Source organism: Protopterus annectens, chromosome 4.part1 (assembly GCF_019279795.1).
Source record: "Protopterus annectens isolate FY-2018-M chromosome 4.part1, PAN1.0, whole genome shotgun sequence".
Lineage (NCBI taxonomy): Eukaryota > Metazoa > Chordata > Ceratodontiformes > Protopteridae > Protopterus > Protopterus annectens.
Genome location: NC_056734.1, coordinates 562,043,637 through 562,058,699, shown reverse-complemented (window position 1 = coordinate 562,058,699; position 15,063 = coordinate 562,043,637). Strand labels below are relative to the sequence as shown.

Below are 15,063 nucleotides of genomic sequence, written 5' to 3'. Positions count from 1 at the left end.
TTATTTGCAAGACAAATTCTGCAGGCTTTTGGGTTCATGGCATCCTGCATTCTACTAATTCCATACGCAAGACTGCATATGAGGAAACTTCAGTGGTATCTAAAAAGTTTATGGAGTCAACATTGTCACAGTCTGGAAACAATGACTTCTCTCATTCCCTGCCTACCTCAGGAGTTTCTTTGGTGGGCAGAGACATGTCGCCAAAGCAAGGGACGGTCTTTCACTCTACCCCCTGCCACCCGAACCCTAACTACAAGCACATCAGACTATGCTTGGGGGGCCCACCTGGTGGGGAGATGCATTCAGGGCATATGGAACCCTAAACAAATGTATCTGCTTATCAACCAGAAAGAGATGCTAGCTGTTTAGAATGCCGTGACAGCCTTCAAGGACTTACTTCATCCAGGACAACTACTGATAAAGACTGACAACACCATGGTTATGTGGTACATAAACAAGCAGGGGGGGTACACATTCGAACCCCCTTTGTAGACTAGCCATGGCATTGTAGGACACAGCCTTGACTTACCAAGTACATCTTCAAGCACAATTCCTGCCAGGAAAACAAAATACTCTGGCAGACGACCTAAGCAGAACTGTTATGGACCCTCAAGAGTGGAAACTGGATCCACAAATCTTCAGCATGGTAACACAGAAATGGGGGAGCCCCCAGACATGTATGTATTTGCCTCTCCTCAAAATTACCAACTGGATATTCTGCACAAGGACTTATGATAGACAAGCATGGAAAGTGGATGCCCTATCCTTCTGTTGGAAAAACCTGTCAGTCTACGGCTTTCCTCCTCTGCCTCTTCTCCCCAAGGTCTTACTAAAGGTCAGACAGGAAAAAACAAAAATTATCCTAATTGCCCCGGACTGGCCTCACCAGCACTGGTACCCAATTCTAAGGAATATGTCTCAACTCCCTCCTTGGTACTTGCCTCAAATACCTCTTCTACTGTCTCAGCAGAGCAATCAAATTCTGCCCACTCAGCTCCAAACTCTTAACCTGGCAGCATAACTGATCATGTAATTATTCAAACACCTCTCAGTAAATCTGTGATGGATGTCATTTTGGAAGCCAGAAGGCCTAGTACTAGAAAATCTTATGCTGATAAATGTAAGAGATTCTGTGCTTGGAACCAAGCACAAGGAACGGACACAGCAAAACCAAACATTCCTCAGATTTTACATTACTTGACTGAGATGTTTGAGAAGGGCCTATCTTTTTCTTCAATAAAAATCCATGCCTCTGCCATCTCGGCTCATTACAGCACGGAGCCTCCCATCTTTTCTCATCCTCTGCTAAAACAGTATCTTAGAGGGACCAAAAATTTAATGCCTCCCAGAAGATCACCAACTCCTGCATGGGACCTCAATTTTGTGCTGGAAAAACTCACTCTGCCTCCGTTTGAACCAGCAGCTACTGGGGATTTAAAGTTTTTATCTTGGAAAACAGCTTTCCTTTTGGTGATCACTTCAACCAGAAGGGTTTCAGAACTACAGGCCCTCATGGCTGTGGAGCTTTTTATTACATTGTACCCAGACAGGGTGTCCCTCAGGGCCAATCCTACCTTTATGCCTAAGGTGGTATCCAGTGTGGCTCTTAACCAAACTATTCACCTGCCAACATTTTACCCAAATCCGCAGAACTAGGGGAGCAGATTCTGCATTCATTGGACATACACAGACAACTAAGATTCTACTTAAACAGGACCAAATCTCTAAGAAAGTCTGAGCAACTACTGGTGGCATTTGTTGCAGGATCAGAGGGGAAGGCTATATCAAAGCAGACTATTTCTAAGTGGATAAGCCACTGCATTCGTTTTTGCTACTTGCATCATGGTAAACTGATGCCCAAGGGAATCTGGTCACATTCCATCAGGGCTGCCTCTACCTCAGCAGCCTTTCTCAGAGGAGTTCCAACCAAAGACTTTCTAGAAGTTGCTACTTGGAGCTCTGTCCATACCTTTACAAAGCATTATCATTTGCCTCTCTAAGTCTAGGCAGACATTGCCACTGTAGTTCTGCAGGGCCTTATAGCCACTCCTAATGCTATTTAGTTCTGTCCTCCGATCCGTAGGTTTGGGATTCTTCCCAAATGTAATGACTGCAACAGTGAAACACGAACAACATAGTACAGTTGTGTACACTTACCATAAATGTAGATGTTCATGTGTGTTCACTGTTGCAGTCCGGGTTACCCACCCGCCATCCCCCTTTTTTCTAGAACTGTTTTCCTTCACTATATTCTAAAGCCTTTGTGGTGTATTTGCTTTTAGATGAAGGTAAAGTTTGTTGCTAAAAGTGCATTTACATATATATTTCCATTTGTTTATATATATATATTTTTGTTTGTTTTGTTTTTTGTTTTTGCTCCCCATTTGGGGGGCACCTGATATCTGGGGCAAGAAAAGCTGAATACAATGGTGTCTGCTGCATGTTTTATACCCCTGACTACCTGACATCATTGGAGGGGACAGCAACCGACGCAGGACCCAAGATTTTGATATTCAGGCCGACTGAGGGCAACCTGCCAGCAGATTACCCAAATGTAATGACTGCAACAATGAATACACTCTAACATCTACATTTATGGTAAGTGTACACAACTGTACTTTCCCCTCCTTCCCTGCTTGAAACAGGAATTGCGATGGTGCGTGGCTTAAGTGGCCAAGAACCCAGGCCTCCCTCTACAAGCACCCGCACCCTCCTAGACTATGGCGTACGGATGCTTCAGATCTGGAATGGGGAGCTACCCTAGGAGAAAGAAAAGTGCAAGGTTTTTGGACAGATGCAAGCTAAACCACATAAATATCATGTGAGCAATCCTCCTTGCTCTACAGGCTTTAAAATCCTATCTAGAGGGGCTCTCTCGAGATATTCACAGACAGCACCACAGTCCTGTGGTATCTCTACAAACAAGGAAGGGACGCAGTCATACCTCCTATGCAGACTAGCTCTGCAGGTGTAAGAAATGGGCCACCTCACAGGGAATTACCCTACAGGCAGTCTACCCTCCCTGTGCAACTCCCAGGCATATCACCTAAGCAGGATCATCTCAAACAACCATGAATGGATGCTTCAAAGAGATGTTTTCTTGAATCTGGTCCACAGGTGTAATTTACCTCAAAATAGACCTGTTTGTCTCTTCCTGGTTACTGCACCAGGACACCAACCCCAAGGCACTGGCAACCGATGCCTTCTCATTGTCCTGGAAGGGAAAATTTCTGTATGCATCCCCCTTCCCCTTAATTAAGAAGGTACTGCTGAAAATTTAGCAGGACTCCCCAAAAACCTTGCTGGTGACTCCCTACTGGCCAAGACCGCATTGGTTCCTCCTTCATTTGTCTAAGGGCAGTCATCACAAGTTACCCCCCTCCGTGGACTTGCTCACACAGCACAAGGGAACTCAGATACACCCACAGTTGCAATCCCTGTACCTCACCCTGTGATGACCCCCTTCAGACACCTGTACAATGAGGATGTGCTCAGTGTCCTGCAGGCCAGGAAACCTAACACAAGAAAATCCTCTCTCTCGAAGTGGAAAAGGTTTTCTCTTTGCTGTCACAGAAGACAGCTGGACCTGCTGGAAAGTGATATTCCTCTAATCTTGTCTTGCTTGTGTGAAGTAATGCAGACAGGACTTGATTACTCACCTCTAAAAGCACATTTGTCTGCAATTTCTGCCTGTCTTCCTCTGGATCCACCCCTTGCATCCAGACTTCTATCTAAACTTTTTCTCAAAGGGGTACTACACTTGAGTCCACCCAGGAAACCTTCCCCCCTTCCATAGGACCTTAACTATGTATTAGAGAAACTAACTTTAGCTCCTTTTAAGCCAGCCGATGAAGCTCCCATAAAATTTTACTCATGGAAAACTGTTTTGTTTGGTAGTTCTGACCTCAGCCAGAAGGGTCTCAGAGCTGCAAGCTCTTATGGCTACACCACCCTTTTTAGTCTTCCACCTTGACAGGGTGACTCTCTGGACCAATCCATCATTCACACCCAAAGCAGTGAATGACCTATGCTTGAACCAGGCCTTTACCTGCCTACCTTTTTCCCCAACCTGCAGGGGGATAATGGAGAGTACTTCATTCTCTAGACGTCCACAGGCAACTTAGGTTCTACCTACATAAAACCAAGCTCATTAGGAAATCAGACCAACTGTTTGTCTCCTTCCATCCCAAAGCTCTGGGGAAAGTGGTGACCAAACAGACCATTTTGGCCTGGATCTCCAGGGCCATTTCTTTCTCCTACCTTCACCATGGGAAGACCTTGCAGGGCAATGTCAAAGCCCACTTAAGAGCAATGTCCTCTTCTGGAGCTTTCCTTAAGGAGCTAGATACCAACACTGTACTTGAGGCAACCACTTGATCCTCTGTTCACACCTTCACCAAGCACTACATGCTGGACCATATCACCAGAGCCTGGGTGGGATTTGCCAGGACGGTCCTACATGGATTCCTAGAAACCTCTTCTGGGCCACCACCCAATTCTTCGTGAGCGTTGGCACTCACCCACAAGTAGAATACTGCAACACTGGAATAGGAGGACATAGCAGAGTTGTGTGAAATCTTAACATAACCATAGATGTCCTCTTCCATGTTACAGTATTCCTTCCCCTCCTATCTCGTTGCCCTTGAATTCCTGGGTGACACTGGATAGGCTGTATTTTTACAGGACTGGCTCCGACTGGGGCTTTTTAGGTTCTGAGGTTTGGTGCATGCAGACGTCACTTTTATGGCCCACGTTCCAGCTGTCACATCAGACGTCCACACCCTACAAGGACTGAAAATCTTTGGAATCCTGCTCTGATGAACTGGAAGCAAGAAGGGTAAACCCACATGTAGAATACTGCAGTGTGGAAGAGAAGGACATCTGTGGTTTATGGTAAGATTTTACACTACTTTCCTTTATCATTGGCTTGTATGTGTTGCATAAGGACAGATCATGTGCTCTGATTTTGTAAGATACTTAAATTTCTTGGTCGTTTTTAATTGTCACTGCATTTTTTTTTTTTTTTAAAGTTTCTTAGTCTAATATTATGCAATGTTCTACAGCCACAGAATCAGGAAGGCCTGGAACCAGCACTTTGAACAGATTTTCTGCATTGCAGCAGTCATCTTCAGGAGACAGCCTAGACTCTAGGAGAGTGGTTCAGAGGTAAGCAATGACTAGGAAGAAGTTTCTTGGAAGAGACTTGAATATATTTTCTACAGTGGCAGTTACTGGGGGTATTCGTAGTTTTCAGGGGCTTCAGTCAAACATTTTATTCAATCTCCCTTGCCACCATGGGTGTTTGTACACACTATTTGGGATACATCCTTTCATGTCACCTTCCAAGAGTGTTGAATGAGTGTGATCCACAAAAGGTAGGGTGGCAGCCCCTTCCAAAGGAATTTTTCCAGCTCAGTGACACTTAAGGGCTCTAAATTTGCTGTGAAGTTTGCATTTCTCTCATTACTGTATTTCCTTACCCCCATGCACCTACCCCCATTCTGTGGAGCATTTGTTTAATGGATTTGTGGACAAATTTCATTAAAGTGTTAACATCATTTTGGGCCTTGACACACTGCCACCTTGTAATATTTTTTGTTCACGTCACTGTCCACACTTTCCAAGAGCAATTTGATAAAAATAAGAAAGGTGTTCTTGGACAGTATAAAATGGCCATCAAGTATGTGATCTTTTCTTTGAAGAATAAATCACTTTTTGGAACTGACATGAAGAATCCTTGGACGTATGAAAGTCAGTCTGTGTCCCTTCTACTGACCAGTTTACGAGATCTGTAAATTTCATGTGTTAGTGACACTTTGTCCATCTGCTTCAGTTTTGTATAAGATGCAACTTTCATTTTTTTAATGCAACACTAATGTTGCCTAGCGAATATGTATCTAGTAATGAGATCCATTTAAATTCCCTTTCCCCAACTGCTCATCCCACAATTGCAGTACAGGTGGTGTTGGTGCTATACTTGATGTTCATCGTGTTTCACTGTTGCAGTCATTACACTTGGGTTATCCTGCTGGCAGGCGACCCGCAGTCGGCCCGAGTTCCAAAGTCTTGGTCCGGCATTGGTTGCTGTCGCCTCTTCCCTGACATCAGTGCGCCAGGGGTATAAAAGTTGCAACCGACGCCATTTTCTTTAGTTTTTCTTGCCGCGCGGTGCCCGAAGCAAAAACAGTTCGCAAGTGCCGGTCGGCCAACTCCTGAGATTTTCAAAATAGAATTTCAGAACCGAAGTCTTCAATAAAGCTAAGTACCCCGTTGGGGAAACTTTTTCTTGCTCCAGACCGATATCAGTAGAAGTTAATTGTATTTCTTGTGGGAAGCAAATACCTCATAAGGACTTTCACTCTTACTGTATTCCTTGCCTAGGCCCTGACCACGACGTTACTAGTTGTCTGTTTTGTGCTAGATTCAATAAATGCACTATTAAACGTCTGTTTGATTTTGCTTTACATTATTTTGGACAAAGATTTAATTATATAATGCTGTCGGAACAACCGACGACCGGAATGTATAGAAAACGCAAAGACAAAGAAAAAGACAGGCATCCGATGTCCAAAACAGACAAAGCCTCTTCTAGACCAGTCGCCAGTTCTCAATGAGGCGCTTTCGCAGCCCCTGACACTAGCTACCTCAGAGCCACAGGCCGTAACAGACAGCCATGTGGAAACACTGAGGCCTGTGGAAACTCAAGGTATTGGGCCTACGGAATCTATACCTTCAGATGGGTCCGGAGCCACTGAACAGGCACCAGCTTCTGAGGGTGTTTTCAGACCTTCACAGCTTACAATTAAGGCTACTACAGCAGCAAAAGCAAAAACACCATTAAAGACAAGGAAGCAAGTGCAGCATTCTCCAGAACAGTCATCCATGTCAAAGAAACAAATGCTGAAAATGGTCAAAGACCTTATTACTTTAATCAGGGGCTCCCATTCCCCTGCTGACAAAAGGCCTAGGCAAGACACTGATTATGATTCCTCTGATCAGGTTTCCATTTCCTCTGATTCTTCTGATCAGGGCTATTCTCTCCCTCCCTATGAGGACTCTGATGCTGAAGAGTCCATTCCTTCAGCCTCACCACCTGAGGATTACTCTTTTGGGGAAATCCTGCACACAATGTGGGAGCATTTCCATTGGGAGAGCCAGGATTACTCAGAATCCAAGAAAAGGCTCAGATTTCCTTTTATTGCCTCAGCACAGGATAGATTGTTTTTTCTGAATCCAGTCTGTCTCCTGATTCTTTACCCCCTGCACCAGTAAAGCCAGACAGGTACTACAGGGTCCCTGACTCTCATAAATGTCTTTACAAAAACCCAGCTGCAGACCCAGAAACTATTTCTCAGGGTCCTAAAGGGGTTTAGGCTTCCACTGTCAAATATCCTGTCCCCACAGATAGGGATTGCAGAGCTCTGGACAGATGGGGGAAAAAAGTTTACACTTCTGCTACTTTAGCTGTAAGAGCTTTAAACTGTCAGTTTCACATGCTTGAATATCAACAGTACCTCATGTCATTGTTAAAGCAGAAAATGGTTACAAATATAGAAAGCCCTGACAATAATGAAATGCAGGATTTATTGCATGCAGTTGAACAAGTGGGAAAGTATACTCTGCAATGTGGTTTTGACTCATTAGAGGCTTCTTGTAGAGCCGCAGTTACAGGCTCTGTTATTCGAAGGCATGCTTGGTTGAAAGAACAAAGTTTACCTGACCATGTTAAAGTAAAATTATTGGATGCTCCATTACAGCATGATACTTTGATGTTGAGGCAGAAGAGGTGTTAAAGAAAATGGAGGATAAAGCAAAGTCTATGCAAACGGTGAAAGATTTATTACAGCTTCAACTATCAAGATTTAGTAGAAACTGGCCTTCAAAAAATTGGTCCTTTCCAGTGTCAGACAGGTCACAGAGGCAGATACAGATGCCCAAGAGGCAGATCTCAGCCCCAAGGCTCTTACAGACCTAAACAATGGGGTGCTTCAGCCACCTAAGGAGGAGAAGACAAATCACAACCTTATAGGAAACGGTCACAATGACTTCCCTCTGCAAATGCCAAGCTCTTACCAGTTGACAGCACCCCTGGGGGGAAAGCTAGCACTTTTCTCAAACAATTGGCACATTATCACCCAAGACCAATGGGTGTTGAATATAGTTTCTCAAGGCTACAGGTTCCACTTCCACACGCTTCCAAAGCCAAAAGGTATGCCAAACCTGCCACAAAACCAATGGGCAGAGGCACAAAAGCATATTGCGGCTCTTATGGATATGAGCGCTATTCAAAAAGTTCCACAAGAAGAACAGGAACAAGGATTTTACTCAAGACTTTTCTTAGTACCCAGAAAAGACAAAGCCTGGAAACCAATACTTGACCTGTCAATCCTAAATACTTCCCTGGATGTTCCAAAATTCTAAATGTTAACACTACAACAACTTCTGCCCATGCTGGGCAGGGAGGCTTTGCTAGTCACTTTGGATCTCAAGGAGGCATACCTGCATGTCCCAATCAGACAATCGTGCAGAAGATACCTCAGATTTATAGCAGGCTCAATGCATTACCAATTCTCTGCACTGCCCTTTGGCTTATCTACTGCGCCCAAGGTCTTCACAAAATGCCTGGCACCAGTAATTGCATTTTGCAGACAAAAAAGAATTCAAATATATCCCTACTTGGACGACTGCCTTATTCAAGCAGAGAGCAAGGACATTCTTATAAAACACCTGGCGTTTGTAAAAAGATTGCTAATTTGCCTAGGGTACACAGTAAACGAAAAGAAATCAAAACTAGTGCCCTCTCGAGATAATATTTCTGGGTGCAAGCTTAAATACAACTGCCCAGATGGCTTATCTCACGCCAGACAAACAAAGGCAACTGACTCATTACTTTCAAATGATGGCAACAAAGACCCCGCTCCCTGCAAGAAAAATTCTGCAGGCCCTGGGTTTCATGGCATCCTGCATTCTCCTAATTCCATATGCAAAACTGCATAGGAGGAAACTACAATGGTATCTAAAAAGTGTTTGGACTCAGCATTGTCACAGCCTAGAGACGGTCATAACCTTGATTCCCTGCCTACAACAGGAGTTTTGATGGTGGTCCCAGACCTGTCACCACAACAAGGGACAGCCTTTCGCCTTACCTATAGCCAGGCAGACAATAATGGATGCATCTGATTATGCCTGGGGAGCACATATGACAGGAAAATGTATTCAGGACACGTGGCCCAAGGAACAAATGCATCTTCACATCAATCAAAAAGAGATGCTAGCTGTACAGAATGCCCTGACAGGCTTCGAGGACCTAATACATCCAGGACCAACTATTAATAAAGACAGACAATACCGCAGTTATGTGGTACATTAACAAGCAAGGGGGCACACATTCCTACCCCCTATGCAGACAAGCCATGACTTTGTGGAACACAGCACTGACCTACCAGGTACATCTGCAAGCACAATTCCTGCCAGGAACAAAACATACACTGGCAGACTAACTAAGCAGAAATCTCATGGATCCTCATGAATGGAAGCTAAATTCACAAGTGTTCAACATAACAAGGAAATGGGGACGCCCAGACATCTTTTTGCCTCCCCTCACAATTGCCAAATACAGAAATTTTGCACAAGGACTTGTCACTCTCAAGCATGGAAAGTGGGTGCTCTTATTAGCTGGAAAGGCCTGACAGTCTATGCCTTCCCTCCAATGCCTCTACTCACCAGGGTGCTTCTAAAAGTCAGACAAGAGAGGCCAAAAATGATCCTGATTGCACCAGACTGGCCACGCCAGCACTGGTACCCACTCCTAAAGAGTTTGTCCCAAGGCCCACCTTGGCCTCTACCTCAAATCACTCATCTTCTGACACAACAAAACAATCAGATTCTGCACAGACCGCTCAGAACCTTAAACCTGGCAGATAATGTAGCCACTCAGACTGCACCTCTCTAAAGCTGTTATGGATGTTATTTTGGAAGCCAGGAGGCCCAGCACTAGGAAATCTTATGCAGAAAAATGGAAGAGATTCTGTGCTTGGAACCAGGAGCAAGGCCTTGAACCACTTGTCCCTAATATACCTCAGATTTTGCAATACCTAACTGAGATGTTGGACAAAGGCCTGTCTCTTTCATCCGTTGAAATCCATGCCTCTGCCATTTCGGCTCATTACAATACGGATCCTCCTATTTTTTCACATCCTCTACTACAACAGTACCTCAGAGGGGCAAAGAATATAAGACTCCCCTAGGAGAGCACCAGTACCTACGTGGGACCTCAATTTTGTTTTAGAAAAACTAACACTACCTCCATTTGAACCAGCCAGCACAGCTGATCTAAAATTCTTGTCATGGAAAACTGCTCTGCTCCTAGCAATCACTTCAGCTAGAAGAGATTGAGTTACAGGCATTAATGGCTGTGGAACCTTTCCTCATTTTTCATCAGGACAGCGTTTCTCTTAGGACAAATCCAACATTCATGCCAAAAGTGGTCGCCAATGTGGCCTTAAACCAAACCATTCATTTACCTACTTTCTACCCAAATCCCCAGAATAAAGGGGAAAGACTTCAGCACACTTTGGATATACACAGCTACGATTCTACTTGGACAAAACAAAAGCTTTCAGAAAAACTGAGCAACTGTTTGTAGCATAATGCTGCAGGATCACAAGGAAAGCCTATTACAAAGCAGACAATCTCCAAATGGATAGGACACTGCATCCGCTTCTGTTATGCACAGCATGGCAGATCTGTGACTAAGGGCATTAGGCCTCATTCTACCAGAGTAGCAGCCACTTCAGCAGCTTTCCTCAGAGGAGTACTAACCAAAGACATTTTAGTAGCTGCAACCTGGAGCTCAGTGCACACTTTCACCATGCGCTACCACTTACCTCTCTACTCCAGATCCAGTGCAGGCTTTGCCACTGCAGTTCTGCAGGGATAGTTAGCCTCGCCAAATCCAAATTAGACCCAGCCACCCAACCTCAGCTTTGGGATTCTACCAAAGTGTAATGACTGCAACAGTGAAACACAAACCTAGTACAGTTGTGTACCTACCATAAATGTAGTCGTTGGTGTATTCAATGTTGCAGTCCAGGTTACCCACCCACCATCCCCCTTTTCTTTGCTGGGACTTTTCTGTACTTCTCAACTCTATACAACCTATGTGGTGTATTTGCTTGTAGATGAAGGAAATGTTTATAGTAATATACGCATGTTTTTTGGCATATTTTTATCTTTTCAGCCTTCCTATCTGGGGGCACCTGACATCTGGGGCAAGAAAAACTGAAGAAAATGGCGTCTGTTGCAACTTTTATACCCCTGGCGCACTGACATCAGGGAAGAGGCGACAGCAACAGACGCCGGACCAAGACTTTGGAACTCGGGCCAACTGCGGGTCTCCTGCCTGCAGTATAACCAAAGTGTAATGACTGCAACAGTGAATACACTCGAACATCTACATTTATGGTAGGTACACAACTGTACTTTCTGAAGCTGGTAATTGTTCAATGCTCCGAGCCTATGTGCTTCTGTCAGTAGAATTTGTCATTGGAGGTCCACACTTTTCTGAAGACTTATTTTTAGTGTTGGCATTATTTTTTACCCTGTTGAACTGTCTTTACTGTTCTCAAGTTGTTCAGAGAATTTCTGTGACCAGAAATTCATCTCTGCAAGTAAGATGATAGCAGGAGTCTTGCTTTCAGGATTGCAAATGTATTAACACCCACTGGCTTTCTGATAAGTTTTCTTAATGTCTTAAGTCCCTGAAGATGTTCTCTGTAGTTCACTCTCGCCATCCTGGCTCTTAAGGTTTCCTACCTGCAGAAGCCCAGAGGCCAACTGAAATACCAAATTTCCGACCTTTTCCTATTTGGATTGACAAATTCCCCCCTTCCAACATCAGCAGTATAAACGGTGATTGGATGGTACTACTCAATTCAGTTCTGTCATGCCCAGTTCTACTGTCTTGCTTCTTTGCTGCTCTTGTGCCATTAGTGTTTTGTGTCAACCCAAAGGCAGAGGTTTATGGAACTACCCATTCTGACGGATTTTCTTAATATTTATTCAAAACTTGGTGTTTCAAATGTCAGAGGAGAAAGTCAGTAACTGTCTTGGGTGTGGAGAAACAAATTCTGCACTGAGATTTTCATACATTTTACCTGGTTCCAGAATGCATCCCAGCTGGTCCCCCATGTGCACATTTTAACTCTAGAACCATGAAGTACAAGACGGAGTCCTCAGAGAAGCACTTGGAACATAATTTGCATATTTAACCTAGGTATGTAATGGTGTCTGCAGATCCCGTTTCAAGTCTCTCAAAGAACAGCATTTTGGGGTGAAGAGTAGTTGGAAAGCACTTGATACAGTTTCTATGATAGACCCCCCCCCCCTCATATTTAACAGTGAATGCTTTTGCACCTCCTCTCAAAATATACAACTTGAAAATCTAAGGCCTCTGGCTTAACTCACATGGTGAGAAGTAAGCCAGTGGTCATGGTCATGTCCACAGGAGCTGAATCTGCTGTCACTCACTTGGCCCGGGGGCTGCTTCAGTGGACCTTGCCTCCATCCCACAAGTGCTGATTACCGAAGGTGAGGGTGGTTTTCCTGTTTCTTATCCAGTAGTAGTTGTGGTTACCTGCTCATGACCCAAGGCCTTCCGGTCCAAATACGCCCTGAAAAATAAGACCTGAGAAAACCAAGTCCAAATGTCGGGCCATCATTCAGTTTGCCACAGCTGTCTGTCGTACACATACGGATTTCATAAAATCCAGACAGACCGCATCCTACACCCTGATCCAGGAATCCCCTCTGCCAAAAGAAAAAAACAACTAGTAGGTCAGTTTCCTCTGACTCTGAAGCAGAGGACAGCTCATGTGGATCAGTTCTTCCCCTGCCTCTTTCTTTGGCGGTGATTCTAAAAACCCACTTTCCCACTGTCCTCTACTTCTTGCACTAAATTACCTTCTTGAGATGCCCTTCAGAATGAAGACATTTTTCAGTTGAGAGTTGCAGGTATTCTGTCAGGCCCATATCGGGTATAGATAACTACTTGGCATGTCTGAGTCAGGATACCTGGCCGTAGCTCTAGTTCAAGGATGCATCCCTCCAGCCAGACTCCCTAACTCCCTCCCGTTTGGAAGCTGTTTTTTGATTCTGGTAAGGAATCTGGTGGGGTTGCATCTAGGAATCTCTCATCAAATGATAAAGTAGGATGCGTGACTGGTTTGATAAAAAGGCATGCATTTAAGCTACCGTGGCAGTTGAGGCATTGTTTTTTTTTTTTTTTGTGCTCAAATACTAGCAGTAGATCCATGAGCACTTCGGAGACAAGGCAGTGATGGCTACACAGGAGCCTTAGAAAGGAGATGCTGGGCATTTGCAACATTAGATATTCTTTGTGTTTCACTGTTACAGTCATCAACTGTGGGTTATCCTGCTGTGGTAGCCCTCGGCCAGACCAAATACCAGTCAGTGTTTTTCTCAGTCTGCTGCAGTTGCCTGTAATCTGACGTCAGGTCGTCAGTGCTATTAAGCAAGGCAGCTGATGTCATTGCATCAGTCATTCTTGCCGTGGAGCCCGTCGCAGAAGCAGTTTGCATGAGTGCTGGTCAGTCACTACCAGAGTTTGAATTTCAGCTGAAAACGTCTAAAGCGAAAGTACCCCGTTGGGGACCCTTTTTTTCTTGTACTAGCTGATGTCCGAAAAAGTTATTCTCTCCTGTAGAAAGCAGATCCCACACACAGACTTCCATTCTTACTGCATCACTTCTATAGGCCCAGGCCACGACGTGCCTGTTGCTGGTTCTGTGCCCTCTAATGCGAGAACCATTTGCCGTAGAGCTCTTATTGTAGACAGTTATTTTCATGTTTAATCGTCGCATTCCGATATGGGGTCCGTTAGCCAGCAATCCGTGGTCATTCTGAAAAAACGCAGAGATAAAGATAAGACAGATCACACAAGGCTAAGCCTTCAGATGACTCTACCACTAAGCAGGTCATCGGCTCTCCGGAATTCAGTGAGGTGCTTTTACACAGCCCCTGATGCCAGATTCGATATCTACGCAGGCCTCTAATGAGACCCTTTCAGAGTCCGGTGTGCTGCAGAAATCTTAGTCTGTCTGCCTCGGTTGGGTCCAGAGCCGCAGTGCAGGCACCATCTTCAGAGGAGGCCTTTCGCACTACCGAATCTAGACAGAAACCGACATCTTCTCATCCGACTACCATTTCTCTCAGAAACGACTGATTCTCTCAGGCTTAGAAGCCAGGCCACTCCTAGAAAATCTGCTTCTAGCCACCGTCCACCAAAATGGCAGAGGATCTTATCTCCCTTATCCGGGGTAATCGGCCCACAACTTCTAAAAGGAAAAGGCACCCTTCTCCAGAAACTGACAGAACAGGATTCCGAGGAATCTGACTTCAGATTTTGAAGAGGAGCAGCAACCTCTGCTTATGAGGATTCTGATGCGGAGGAATCCATCCCTTCTGCCTCCCCTCCAGAGGACTTTCCTTTGAGGAAACCCTTCACACCCTCTGGGAACATTTCCAGTGGGAATCACAGGATTTCCCCCAGTCTAAGAAAAGACTTGGAGAGTTCTGGACCTGCTCCAGCACAGACCCCTGGCCACACCCCCTATTTTCAGCAACATACTTTGGAACTATTAAGAACAGATTTCTTCCATTCCTGACTGTGCCAATTCAAAAGTGTTAGATTTACTGCACTCTGCTTGTCAAATGGCCAGACACACACTACACTGTGGATATTACACCCTAGAAGCCTCTAGCAGGACAGCAGTGTCAAGATGTTCGTGCTTCACTTTTGCAGTCATCACATTTGGATTATCCCTGCCAGGGTAGCCTTTAGCCAACCTGAATACCAGACTTAGTATTTCTGCGTTAGTTGCTGTCACTTGAGGTCTGACGTCAGGTCATCAGTAGTATAAAATAAGGCAGTCAACGCCATTACATCAGGCTTTCTTGCCGTGGAGCCTGAAGCAGATGTTCATCGTGCATGCAGCTGCAGTAATCACATATGGGTTCTCTGCCGTCAGGCGGGTCCTCGGTCGG

General features: G+C 44.8%; 1 protein-coding gene across 1 annotated transcript in view; it reads left to right on the top strand.

Annotated features, from left to right (window-relative positions):
* Nucleotides 1-15,063, top strand: part of LOC122801252 (eukaryotic translation initiation factor 4 gamma 1-like) — a 2,968,223-nt gene that overhangs the window by 2,289,628 nt on the left and 663,532 nt on the right. The window contains exon 21 of the mRNA XM_044070804.1: nt 5,064-5,166. Coding sequence (XP_043926739.1) covers nt 5,064-5,166 — 103 coding nt within the window. The remainder of the gene's footprint in view (nt 1-5,063; nt 5,167-15,063) is intronic.